This window comes from Lontra canadensis, unplaced genomic scaffold (genome assembly GCF_010015895.1).
Source record: "Lontra canadensis isolate GAN:19392208 unplaced genomic scaffold, GSC_riverotter_1.0 scaffold168, whole genome shotgun sequence".
NCBI classification, from domain to species: Eukaryota; Metazoa; Chordata; class Mammalia; order Carnivora; family Mustelidae; genus Lontra; species Lontra canadensis.
The window spans coordinates 8,143-21,946 of record NW_022631162.1 but is presented as its reverse complement, the minus strand read 5'-3'; the positions used below and the strand labels follow the sequence as shown (position 1 = coordinate 21,946).

At 49.9% G+C, this 13,804-nt stretch overlaps 1 protein-coding gene across 2 annotated transcripts; it reads right to left on the bottom strand.

The window, feature by feature from the left end:
• Positions 1-2,208: 2,208 nt before the first annotated feature.
• Positions 2,209-13,392, bottom strand: LOC116859909 (T-lymphocyte surface antigen Ly-9-like). 2 transcript variants are annotated; one of them, XM_032845619.1, is made up of 6 exons: positions 12,908-13,392; positions 8,047-8,343; positions 7,393-7,428; positions 6,382-6,489; positions 5,945-6,066; positions 2,209-3,761 (listed from the first exon to the last, which is right to left on the bottom strand). In XM_032845619.1, the coding sequence occupies exons 1-6, from the start codon at positions 13,326-13,328 to the stop codon at positions 3,651-3,653; spliced, it is 1,095 nt and encodes a 364-aa protein (XP_032701510.1). In that variant the 5' UTR covers positions 13,329-13,392; the 3' UTR covers positions 2,209-3,650. The 2 variants fall into 2 exon arrangements, with proteins under 2 accessions (XP_032701510.1, XP_032701511.1); XM_032845620.1 differs by lacking the exon at positions 7,393-7,428 and having other exon boundaries at positions 5,945-6,090; positions 8,044-8,343; positions 12,908-13,390.
• Positions 13,393-13,804: the final 412 nt, after the last annotated feature.

Sequence of the window (13,804 nt, the reverse complement as noted above, 5' to 3'; positions counted from 1 at the left end):
AGAAACCGTCTCCACTGAGGAGGGTATTCCCGCCCATGAGGTCCCATGAGGAAGGCCCTCTGGGCCTCTGTTCCTTCTCTCTCCTCCCCCCCTTCCCCCTATCAGCCTGGGCCAATGATGTGACCTGTCATCCTTGTGGTTCATGGGCTTGGCCTCCCTCCTCCCCCACCCTTGCTCCTCTGTCTGCTGCCTTTCCTGTGTGGCTCTGCGGCTCCTAGAATGGTAGATCTCAAACTGGTGTGCGCTGTGGTCAGGGGCTAGTGTGGGCTGGGAGAACATTTTTATCTCATGCTCTTACTCAGATAGTCTGTACATGAATCTGTACATTCCTGGATCCTGCAGGCGGCCACCTTATCGCAAAGGTGCTCCCAGGGGCCAGATTTGCTTTAATGCTGGAGCATCTCACAGAAGGACCCGGTGAGGCTGTGGGCAGAACGTGGTCCCAAAGGGTACTTTGTGGTTCACTTAGACAGACGGGTGGGGGGAGGGCCATCACCAGGTGCAGGAAAGGGACACCAGGAGCCCATACAGAGCCCTCCCCATGCCAGCACTCTCTGAGCACCAGGAAGGTGTTCACAAGTGACTCTTACCACAGGTCTGTGCAGGAAGGCCTTTGATGATCCGCTTTTCTGCATGAGGAGACAGAGCCCCACGGAAGCCAGGTCCCTGCCCGGGGTAGACAGCCAGGAAGTGTGTGAGGTTTCCACACAGGTAGCTCAGCCCCAAACCTCATGTCTTCTCCATTAAGCTGTAAGGTTCACAACAACTTGCCCAAAGGTCAATTCATCTAGAACCAATTTACTCCTAAATGAGCAAATCATTGAACACGCTATTTGCTGAATTTGCTAAACTTATCAAATATTCATTTTCATCAATTATTGATAAAGTCTATGGTGATTTGAATTGACAGATTAAGAGAGCCAGTGAGAACTCCAGGGTTCTGGCTTCAGATGTCCTCCCTGGCCTCAGGGTCCTTCTGTGTCCCCCAGCCTCCCCAGTGCAGGGTACACCAATCCAGGCCGTCCTCGCACTGACTTCTCCTTCCCGTACAGGGATCCAGGTAGGGAAACATCCACCCTTGCTTAGGGAGCTCCTCGGAGAAGGAATGGAAACCCATTTACTAGAACTACAGAAACCTTCAAAAGCTGTTTAAACTCTTCTATCCACTACAAAAGGTGTTAAGCTTTAGACATAGCTAAAAGAAAGAAGTTTCTGGTAGAAAGATAGATTTGATCATTTTGGTGACTCAATCATTCACTGAATCAGCGCCCAGCAGACTGACCCACTTCTGCCCCACAACACCTCTCAGACAGGCAGGTCATATTCCAAAGTTCCTGCTCTGTGGCCGCCCGGGGCCAATCTGATGTACAAACAGGGACAGAAGTCTGTCTTTGCAGCACCCCCTTACAGAAGGTCATTAGCAGGAGTGTAGTAAACACCCACTGTGGCAGCAAATACTCAGTGAAAAAACTTGTTGTTCTGTGATTCCAGGAGTAAGGAGAGAGGTAGGTAGGGGGTGGGGATTTTATCCGTGCTGCGGTGCTAATTTTTTTTTAAGGTGAATGAAACGATTTACAGACCTATCCATTGCCGCCCGGTAGAGTTTTGGTTAAAGGATGACATTGACCAGCTTGAACTCATAAACAAAGACTTTAATCAAGTGTTATACAACAAACGCATATGAGATAGCATTGTTTGTATTCAAGTGTTAAAAATTAAATATAGAGGCAGATGTGAAGCTACAGTGTTTTCCTATAATCCTAATATTAATGATATCATTGTAGCAAAACAAAAACACCCATCATGTAACATTAAAGTTGTGGGTTTGAGTGCTAGTTTGCATAACCATTGCTTGTTATTTTGTTGCTTTGTTTTTAACTACTTTATACATATTTTTGAGTTTATAATATAAAAACCATAAGCACAAGACATTTTTACATAGTTGCATACTTACAGATCTTTAATTTACAGTAAAAGTAATTTAAATTGATACTAGGTAATGGGAATTCTTTTTTAATTTTTTTAAGATTTATCTATTTGAGAGAGAGTGAGAGAGAGCGTGAGTGGGGGGAGGGACAGAGGTAGAGGAAGAAGCAAACTCCCCACTGAGTGGGGAGCTAGATTCTGACTTGTTGTTTGATCCTGGGACCCTGAGATCATGACCTAAGCAGACACTCAACCAACTGAGCCACTCAGGAGCCCCAAGAATTTTTTTTTTAAGGACTCTTTTTTGGGACTACAAAGCAAATTTTTACTGAATTATTACAAGAAGTGGAAATAGAAGGAACCCCTAATAAGCATAATACAAATACCAAACTAACAAAGTAAACCACAGAAAACACAGGACAATTTCGTTTATGAACAGTGATGTAAAATCCCAAATGAAAATATTATCGGACAGTAGCACATTAAGAAAATAATACAGCAACTGGGATTTATTCCAGTAGCATAAGAACAGTTCAATAGGAGGAAATCTATTAATGTATTATTCACAGAGGAAAAACAGGAAAACCAGATAACATCATCATGGATGATAAAAGGGAAAGAATCAACTCTAACATTTTCTTCGTGGCAAAATTCTTGATAAAGTAACACTAAAAACATACTTTTTAGACATGCCTTAAATGCCTTACAATAAACATCATGCTTAACAGGGACACCCTTGAACCACTTGCAATAAGTTCAGAACAAAAGGATGAGCTTCGGAATCACTCTTATTAAACACTGGGGGTTGTTCACCAGCATCAAGACACAGGAGAGGAATAAAGCTTAAAAATCGGAAAGAAAGAAGGGAAAACTCTAATTATTTGTCATTAATATGGTTCTTTGCCCAGAAATTCTAAGGGATCGAACGAAAAACTATTTCAAACAGTAGAGAAACTTAGCGATGTGGCAATACGTGTTGTGTATGCATTATTGTAACAACTAATTAGGAGGTACAACAGGAACAGGATCCCATTTGCAACTGATGAAGTATAAATTCAAGGAGACGTGCCTTTGACTTTCTTCCAATTTATGTACATTAGGTAATTTTTTTAACAGGGTTGATAAATTGCTTGAATTTTGAGAGATCTAGAGCTAGTGCATTTCTGGTGCTTACAATAAGCCTGCAGGTTATGGAGCTCAAAAATTATTTCCTTCCTTTCTGCCCCTCCCTCCATGCTGAAGCTGACCCTGAACTTTATCTCAGCAGCTCTTGCTTTTCTACAGTCCAGGCCATCCCTCTTCTGTTCGTGGGGGTGGGCTGGACAGTGACATCCTGGAAATCCTCCATCCAAGGCCCGCCCAATTCTGGGAAAGCATCTCTGTTCCCAGAGATGCATCCTCGGGTCCTGGCTGACTACGGGCGTTCCCTCACGGGGGTCAGTGGGTCACAGGTCAGAAACCTGACCGCCCTCCCAAGGATCAGCCTGTCGTGCTAGATGCTCAAGCGACGTGGTCAAAGCTCACCACCCGTGAGGTGAGAAGACCTTGGTGAGGAGCCCTGGGGCACGTGGTGCTGCTCTGCCATCTTGGGGTGGGGGAGTACATCAGGAAGACGTGGGGTCTTGTCCTAGCTCTACCTAAGGAGGGATTTCTGGGACCCTGTGTGGAGTGTCGGGTGGGGCAGGTCTTGCCAAGGCCCCTCATACCCCGATGTCTTCATTAACCTAGGTGTCCTTCTGGGACATTCGGCTCATCCGGACCTTCTCGTAGACGGTGTAGACGGTTGGGCTGCACTCGGGCTTAGGGGGATGGCAGCTGTCCCTCTCCGTGTCATTCTGTGATTCAAGCAGAGTTAAAGGGTGCTCGTGTCAACATCAAAGAACCAGGCGCAGAGGTCAGTCAGCAAACTCTGCTTCGTGCGCTTCTTGACTCAACCCCTGTAACCCCAAAACGTAGCTTCAAGCAGACCTCCCTCTCAAACACTGCAGCGTCTCTGTCCTCTCCCTTTGGTGCTACCCCTCCCTTCCCCTTCCCCCATCAGACCCCTACTTTGCTCACTTTCTGGTCTCCCTTCCCTGACTGCCTTAGTTAATAGCACACCCCGCCCTCTTCCTGCCTCATTTTCCCTGAGCACGCATCATCACCTAAGACTTCACATTTTGCTTATTTATTTTATTTGCCATTCTCCCTTCCCCCAACCTAGAATGTGTGTTCTCTGAGGCCGAGGATTTTTTGTTGTTTTGTTGACCTCTGTGTTCCCGATCAGAACGGTTCTGGGATAGAGTAGACACTCATTTAATATTAGTTGGACAAATTTGCAGCTCACTTTGGCAACTCTCATTGCAAAAGTGCTTTGAAAAACTGCAAAGCAGCAGATAAAGGTATTGTTCCCGCAATCTGTATTTTATAAAAGAAGCAGCAGCCCAGGCAGTAGTTCTGTAAGGCTGACGGAGAAGAGTCAACATGGCAGCCTCACACCCGCTTCTCCCGACTCTGATCCTATGCTCTTTATGCCACCGTCATCTCTCTTCCCTGCTTTCCTCCCTGTGTCCTGGGAGGAAAAGAGTCTTCTTCATCAGGCTGGAAAGCTCCCCAGGGGCAGAGAGACTGAGGAGGCAAGGCTGGGGGTCTGGGTTAGAGGTCACCTGATTTGTTTCTTTATCCCAAACCACACATTGCTCCCCTCCCGTGCTTCTCCGGTGGGAATACTGGGATTTGGGTCTCAAGGAACTACTTCCTGAGCCCCTGTGGCCCATGTCAGATGGGAACATAGCTCAGAGGGGATGAGATGGGAAGCCTCAGTGTAGCGGTCCCAAGACAGTTGCAGACAGGGCAAAGCACACTCACTGGAAACAAAGAGGCCCCGTTCTACCTGGTACCACCATGGTTTCCCGTCCATGTCCTTCTTAGTGTTCCTTCTGGATCCCACTTTCCCCCCGCCATGAACTGCTGGGACAGGACCAGGGGATTTCTAAGGTCCTGATGGTCTGTGTGGGTCAATGATCCAGAGGTGTCTCCCTTTGGCAAAATCAAAGGATGAGAGAGGAGAGGACCCGGCCACTGGCGGCTCCTAGGAGTCCAGACGGTGCCTCTCTTTGCTTTCCTTCTGTTCAATTTTAGTCCAGTGGTTCCCAAAGGGTGAGGCCATCACTTGGGAACATGTTCAAAATGCAAGGTCTCTGGTCTGCCCTGGACCCACTGAAACAAGTTGGGGGGGGGGGTTGGCAAGCCCTCCTTGTGTTTCTGATGCGAGCTCAGTATGAGAACACGCTGCTTCCAGGGTGGGCCTCTAGGGGCCTCCTCCCTTGGGCTACTCCTGTCTCCAGGCCTTCCCATCGTGGAATCAGGCCATCTGTGACCATTTCTAACTGGGGGCTGGTAACACGTGAGATGTTGTCCCAGGGGCGACTCACAGCAGGGCAACAAAGCCTTTACGCCAAAAGGAGACATTAATCACAGGATCTCAGGCAGGGAGGGGGATGGATACCGTGTGGGGGGAGGGGAAGGGGCTTTTTTGATGCTCCTCAGAACCTTGGGTCTCCCCTGCCTCCAGGCCCTGCTAGTGGACCCCACTCCTGCTTGCTTTGGGTCTTCTACGGATGACAGGTCCCACCTGACAGGCAACCACTTACCCCCCTGCCTCTCCCCAGGGCTTGAGTCTGAGCTTGTACATGGTGAGCCCCTCCAGAGCAGCCTGCGTTCTCTCCTGCTGCTTCCCCTGCCAAGCTGTGTGCCCTCGGCTCAGTCACACACCTAACCGGGCCTGCCTCCTTCCCGCTCCTGCTCCGCCAGCCCTCCTCCCCAAGGGGTGGCGAGGACCCGATGAGATTGTGTGCATATGAGCATCGCCCCTGTCGGCGGCCTCCACCCTTCACTCGCTGTTCCAGACTCAGCAACCGTAGCGCCCACAGCAAGGACCGGACCAGAGCCTGGAGTGCCGCCAGGTGCCCTGGACGGACCAGCACTCAGAGCCTCTGAGCACCAGTCGGCGGACCAGGTTCGGTTCCCTTGGACCCACCTTGGGGTGTCTCAGGAGGCTGATCTCCACGTCAGGAGGACTGTGGCTGTGGGCCCCTGCAGTCCGCATGCCGGCAGGTTCCTCTGTGGGCGGGGCCTGGGGAACCGCCGCTGAGCCCAGCTCTGTGGGCAGCAGAGCGGACCCGCCTGTACACAGCACGCACAGTGAGAGCGCGTGGGATTGAGGTGACCCCTCGCCAGCCCCAGGGGAGGGCGGCCATCGCTCCCTGCCCATCCCTGCCGTCCATCCCCTCCCGTCTGGGCGAGCACACAGCCCTTACCCTCGGTGCCGCGCGGTCCCAGCCTTCTACCCAGATGATTCACAGGCAAGGCGAGGCGAGGTCAGTAAGCCCCGTCTCCCAGCCCAGCCCCTCCCGGGGATCCCCTCCATCCACTGCCCTCTCCCAGAGCTCCCCTCAGGCTCTCACTAGCACCTACCCCTCCTGGACTGTATCTTCTTCCTCACCCAGATGCACACTCCGCAGACCAGGCTCAGCATCAGAACTGTGAACAAGACGCCTCTCCAAAGCCACTTGCTCTGAGAACCTGCCACCAAAGGCCAGTGTCAGGTGCATCCCGATGGGGCCCATGAGGCAGGTGAGGGGGGAGGCAGGACCCCATGGCTCAGGGCCCGTGTCCCAAGTGCACGTCCTTGCTGCAACCCCAACAGGTTCCTGCCCTCCGGCCGGGGGCCTCGTGCCAGACTGTCTGCCACTTCTGCCCAGAGACCTCAGAGGCTCCCAGCAGCCGCAGGTGCCACCCTTGCCTGCAGCCTGGCCCTGTTCTCCCCTGGCAGACTCCCAGGCAAGGACCAGCCTAGGAGGAGGAGGGGATGGGAGGTTCCGGGGCCGCCTGATGCCAGCCCATGTTTTGCCTTGTGGTCTGCCTGCCACACAAAAACGGCTCCCGCTTCAAGGTCCAGCTCAGGTGTTCCCTTCTCTGCGACGCCTTTCCCGAGTCCTGCAGCAACTACTCAGGGGTTTTCTTCCTTTCATAGGGGAACCATAGAGCTTATATTTGCCTCAACTTCTGCGGCCGTCACGCGGCTTCCTGTCGGCAAACAGACCGCTCCTCGTCCATGAACTATTACCTGATACTTACTGATGAGCTCCGTGTCACACACTGTGCTGACAGCTTAAACGACCCTATGAGGTGGAATAATTAACACCTGTCTCAAAGAAAGGCTCCAGAAATTAAGTGACTTGTCCGGAGTCACACAGCCAGGAAGTGGCGGGGCCCCCACCCACGGCGCTGGAAGTTCCCTTGGTGGAGACTTGTCTTACTGTCCCCTGCATCTTCCCTCCTCCCCGTACGCAGTGAGCACTCAGCCCCGGTGTAAGGGTTCCACGCTGGGTGGCTGAGTAAGGACATGGCAGGGAGGCACCGTGGGGGCCCCGGAGCTCAGGAGGACGCTGGTGGGACAGGACAGCCACACCTATTATTAACCTCCTTCTTCACATCCTTTGTTCCTGTTCTGTGGCTCCGGGAAAGTGGGGGATTTGGTATTTTATGGGATCGGGGCTCCCCCTCACCTACCATGCAACTCCCTTTCTGCAAGGCCAAGGGGTTCCCTGAAGCTGACATGGAAGTGTGATGACCACGGGGCTCACCCGGGTCAGAGGACAGTTGAACTGTGGCTTATGAACCCAGAGGTGGTAACCATCCTCAGAAAGGTCACGTATGCCCCACAGCAAGAAAACAGCATTTGTAGCCACGAAAGGGCTCTGAGCGTCTGGACCAAACAGGGTCCTGGAACTTGAGATTTCAGGGCTGGGGGCAGGGCGCCCTCCGGGTCCTTGCTCTGCCCTCCTCAAGTTCTTCCCCTCCCCCCGCCTGCACTCTGCTAACTAGGTCAGCGTCCCAGGCTCCCTGATGCTGGAAAGGGGTGCACACATGAGCCCCACACGTACATCCTGGGAGACTCACCAGTCTCCAGGTACTGGTTTAAGTTCTAGAATGAAGGTGTGGTCATGTATCTGTCTCTAGTTGCTCCACAGAGACCCCCTTCCAGCGCTCCTCTGTCCCGTCGATTTCCCTGAGTCCCCACAGTCCTGCCCCTGCCCTGTTCTCTGCCGGCACTTCCCAGCAGACCCCACTCACCCGTCCACAGACAGATATTCTGCAGGAGTAAGGTTGCATTCTTCTCGTCCACGGGGTTGCTGACCCTACAGGTGAGGGGGCCATTCAGCTGGCTCAGGGGGAGGCTCAGGCTTAGATTCCTGGAGCTGGGGACTGGCCCCAGAGCCTCTCTCTCCTCCAGCTCCCTGGGGAGCCCCTCACTCAGCCAGGTCACTGTCCAGATCTCTGTGGCTCCTGGGGTCCCACACTCCAGACTGACATTGCACCAGCCTGCCTGGTTGGATGATGAATGAATCACAATCTGGGGGTGGGGGATGGGCTCTGGCGTAGAAGGAGACAAAAGAGAAACTGAGAGTCAGCATTGGAGGACACACAAGGGAACCAGCACATTCACCAGCTGACCCAGCTCCAGGGGGTTCCTAACTATGGGCCTGGGGAAGGGACCTAGTGCCCCTGGCCTGGGGGTTCTGACTCCCAGCCCAGGGCAGAGAGCAGAGGCCCTCATCTCTCAGATGAGCCCTGAGCTCATCTATGTCTACGTAATCCAGTAATCATGATGTATATAATTCTTTAAAAAAAAAAAATATTTACTTTATTTATTTATTTATTTATTTATTTGAGAGAGAAAGTGGGTGAGCACAAGCGAGGAGAAGGATGTCAAACAGACCCCATGCTGAGCACGGAGACGGAGGCGGGTCTCAGTCGCACGACCATGAGATCATAACCCGAGCAGAGATCAAGAATCAGAAGCTTAACCGACTGAGCCACCCAGGTGCCCCAATAACTCTATAATTATATATACACATGATGATTATACTTATGATAATAATTGTATCTCTTCTCAAGGATACAATAAATACAACGTGAAAGAGGTTGAGAATACAAGAGGAAAACATGTTAGAAGTTCTTGTTTTATTTAAAGAGAAATACTGATGAACGTTAAATGTCGAAGTAAATATTTAAGTTAAGTATCCACTAGGATGAGAGTACAAGGGGTTATAACTTCCAAAATACTAGAGATGTTTGGATGGATGAAAACTCTACCATTCAACAAAAGGCAAGAAGAAGATATAAATGATGGTGAATCAAGATTAGGAGAGGACAGGAGAAGCTGCATCTGGTTAAACCTGAACTACATCTGCGGGCATGACGCCCCCCTATTACACACCCAAGACTCCCACTCCGCTCCTGCTGCTGTGTGCTCGTCCCATCACCTATGACAGAGAGATTGAAGAGACAGAGACAGAAAACCACCCACAGGGGACATGTCAGCAACGTTATGGCAGGTGTGACAACAGTCACACAGACCGAATCCAGGTTCAGAAAGAAAACACTAACCGGCCCCACACGGAGAGTTTAAATTCCTATGGTCCTCAGCATAGAGCCTGGAGATGGAGAAACATCAGAAAGCGAACCAGAAAATCCAAAACCAAAACACAGCTGGAATTCCCGGGGTCAATGACCCAATGCACGCCTCCTGCAGAGGAGTTCTTCCCTCTGCGTGACAGGCCCCCACAGACGAGAGGGAAGGCAGGAGCCCGTGTCACCCTGACAAGGACAGCCCCTGGCCAGCCTGGCACACGACTGCCTGCACAGTCAACCCCGCAGCCCTGTCTGTCCTGGCCTCGCCTGCTCACACTCTAGAGAGCTCAGGGATGACGTCAAGTCTTTCCAGAGCGGCCCCAGGGCTGACCCTGAGGGAGGGGACCTGTGCTGGAAGGGAAGAAGGGTCTTCAGTCCTGCAGAGACAGAGCCTCACGACAACAGAGACTTTGGCCTTCGTCCTTCTCTCGTTGGCCATCTTCCGTGTGGGCTGGTGTCTGCGGACAGAGCCGTCCGGGACCATGAGGACGAAGCAAGAGGACAAGACCCTGTGCCCAGGACGGTGGAGCAGAAAGATGGGGCAGCCCAGGAGCCCGGGGACCGCGCTGAGCAGACACCCGACCCAGCCACTGCCGTCACCTGATTTCCTGTTCCAGAGCAAGAACCCACCTGCTTCAGCCTGTGACAGCCAAGCTGTAGGCCCACTGCGGTCAGACGTAGTCCTGACTTCTGTGCACAGATGATGATAAAGAAGATTAACCAGCAAAATCAAAAGTTGATTTAAATAAAAATAGACCAATCAAAAGCAAAACACCGAGGTCTGAATAAAAAGTTGAAGTTCTACATAATTGTCGTTCGGAATGAAGATCAAGGCATAAATACAGATAAGAAACAACATTGAAAATTAAAGGGAAACACCATTTAAGAAACACATTAATAAATTTTAAGATGTAGGTGAGGTAATGCCTTTCTAGGAAAGTGAAGTGATCAAAATTCTAGTAAGAAGATGCAAGAACCCCAACTTAGAAGATATTGGGAAGGTGGCTAATGGTCTGTCCTCATCACGGGTGTGAAGGGCACAGTTTTGGGGAGGAGCACTGCCCGATGGCCAAGGAAAAGAGCATTCCTGAGTTACAGATGGTGTTCCAGCTTAGAAAAGGCAGAAGGTTGTCAGGGTGTGAGAGTATAGGTCAGCTTTACCACTCAGGTCAGATGAGAAGCCCAAACCCAACACAGGACAAACACACCTGCTAACCCATGGGTTACAGTCAATCATACACAGAGAACTTAATCTTCTTAAATTAAATGTTTGCTAATAATATTACATGAAACATCATGATCATGTTCGATTTGTTGCAGGAACAGAAGGACAGTATAATTACAAAATTTATTAGTGGAATTTACTCCATTAACAAATGAAAAGAAAAAAGTAATTAGCATTTTGGGAGCAGGTGGATATTCCCAGGCACCGCTCCAAGCACTTCCCATTACCTTCTATAACTCCCATAATAACCTACAAAGCTACACGCATCTGCTGTGTCAACAGCAGTATCCAGGTCGGGGAGGCAGACTTTAGTGCTAAGGGTCAGATAGTACGTATGTAAGGTGTCACTGGCCATATGGTCTTGGTCACAACTACATAACTTGGCCAGTATAGGGAGAAGGCAGCCAAATACAACATACAAATGTAGTGATGTGGCTGTGTTCCAATAAAACTTCACTTATAAAAACAGACATGGAGGGGCACCTGGGTGGCTCAGTGGGTTAAGCCTCTGCCTTTAGCTCAGGTCATGATCTCAGGGTCCTGGGCTCAAGCCCAGCATTGGGCTCTCTGCTCAGCAGGGAGCCTGCTCCCCCCTCCCTCTCTGCCTGCCTCTCTGCCTACTTGTGATCTCTGTCTGTCAAATAAATAAAATCTTAAAAAAAAAAAAAAAAAGACATCCAGTAGATTTGACTGATGGCTATAATATGCCAACCCCTGATCAGGGAATTAGTAAAAATACAAACCTGCAACCTTCCCAAAACTCATAGCACATGTGACTAGGGAAAATAATACTTTAAAGTAGCTTCTTTAAAATACCTGAACTGATTAACAGGTAATAATTTAAATATAAAACCAAACAGAATTTACAAAGTGTTAGGAAGCACCCAGAGGTATTTAGAAAGTTTCTGCCTTTAGGAACGAATTTGTTCATCAGCTGGTTTATATGAATGTTTGTTATAGCATCTTTTCAACAGGTGAGGGACTATGAATCAAGCTTGGAGAATCAAACTCCCAGGAAAATTAGGTGTGTCTCTGTAGGGTTCCTTTACTTATTGTTGACCTTTACCCAGCTGTAGGACACCTGCTGAGTGCCTGCTGGGACCTGTGTGGAGCCGTGGACAGGGGCCACAGAGGGTGGGGCAGGCAATGGGCTGTCAGGGGACAGCAGACCACACGCTGTTGCTCCAGTGCAAGGCAGAAAGAAAGATGATCCAGGAGAGGACTGGAAACAGGAGCATTTGCCCACTGTGCAGGCAAAGGGTGAGAGATGGGTAGTGTGCAGAGAGTCCCCAGCGTCCAGGAAGGAGGAAAGACTGGGCAGCCAGGTAGGGTGGAGGGCAGCACATGGGAGCAGGGCACAAGGAGAAGTGTTGGAAACACAGCTGGACATCCAGGGAGCAGATCCTGGGCGGGTTAGACTCCCTCTCCTGAGGGCCGTTGATCCTGTGGGGAGTAGGGGCGGAAACAGGTTGGCTGTAGGCAGGGAAAGGACAGGAGGGTCCTGCATTTCTGAAAGCTCGACAGAGAAGTCAGGTGAAGAGGGATTTTGAGGGGAAGACCAGGGGAAGGGGAGACTGTGAGGAGGCTGCTGTGGTGCCCAGTGCAGGGGACAGATGAGAGAGAATTTGGTTGGGTGGACACCATGGGCTCTGCTCCTCTCCTCCTTTTGTCCTGCTCCCCCTCCCCTGTCTACCCAGGTCTCTGCTCCTGGGGGTAGGGCATCGTCACTGGCCTGGGAGCTTCGGGTGCCAGGCCTGTGTCTCCTTTCGCATCTCCATTTTGTCTAGGATGGGGCTGCATCCCATGGTCCTCCTGGTAAGAGTGCAGGGCAGGCGGTGGGAAGGGTTTTACCTAATGCCGAGTTCTAACCCTCGGTCTACATCCTGGAGTTGCTCCTCACTGGGCTGATGTCCTGGTTTCTTGTTTTATTTCTGCCAATTTCTTGGGTCACTTAAGAGTTTTTAAATTAGTTTTTGAAATAACTGGTTAAGAACCTTTCTGATACAATTTTGTATTCTGATAATCAGTTGTGTAATACTTTGCAATCGAAGATAGTTTTATGTTATCCTTTTGGATGGCTTCTTGCCCCTCCCCCATTTCATGTGTTTTTTAGTACTTTTTAAGGCATATTAGCTACTTTTTCCTAAGATGGCATCTTTAGAATTTAGCTTTTAGGGTTAGGGCATCAAAAGAGATGCAAATACTCCTAAAGAAGATTTGATTTTTTTTTAAACCTATTTAGGCCAACTTACTTGAGATAAAGTGCTTGTTGGAAATACTGACTGGGGTTCACCTTACCATATACACAGAGTTTAAAGACTTCCTTCTGGGATTTTCCTGTGTGGAATTTGACCTTTGCCGTATATGATCCACTCATATCCGTGGTGAGATTCCTAATGCTCAAAACTGCCGTCTCTGTCAGAGAGAAGCTGCTCCTGTATTTTTCCTCCAGCTCATACCAGTCAGGAGTGGCATTAGGTTTCCAGGACACCAGGATCTCTTCTTTATCAGGCTCAGAATGCCAACTCCACTCAATCTCTCGGACATTCGGGTACAAGGAGGAGGTCAGCTGCAGCTGGACAGATGTCCCCACAGTCCTTTCCAGGGTGTGGGAGGTGCTAGGGTTGTCCACAGTCTGGAAGCTTGGTGAGGGAATAGCTGAGATGGGGAAGAAAAAGTGAACAAGCATTATGCTGCTGTAGGACCTGTGGTCCATCATATCACAGGCATGTTTACAAGAAAAGGAGTCTCTCCAGTTTCACAGATGAGGAGGCAAAGCTGCAAGCAGCTTGCTTAGATGCTCTCCTTGCCTAGAGCTCACAGCACTGGGTCTGGCACAGTGCTTTAAAACTTGAACTCAATCACAAGAGAAAATTTGGAAGGAACACAACCACATGGAGGTTAAAGAGCATCCTACTAAAAAATGAATGTGGCAACCAGAAAATTAAAGAAGAATTTTAAAAGTTCATGGAAATAAATGAAAATGGAAACATGACAGTTCAAAACCTCTGGGATGCAGCAAAGGTGGTCCTAGGAGGGAAGTATATAGTGATACAAGCCTTTCTCAAGAAACAAGAAAGGTCTCAGGTACACAACCTAACCCTACACCTAAAGGAGCTGGAGAAAGAACAGGAAAGAAAGCCTAAACCCAGCAGGAGAAGAGAAATATAAAGATCAGAGCAGCAACCAATGAAA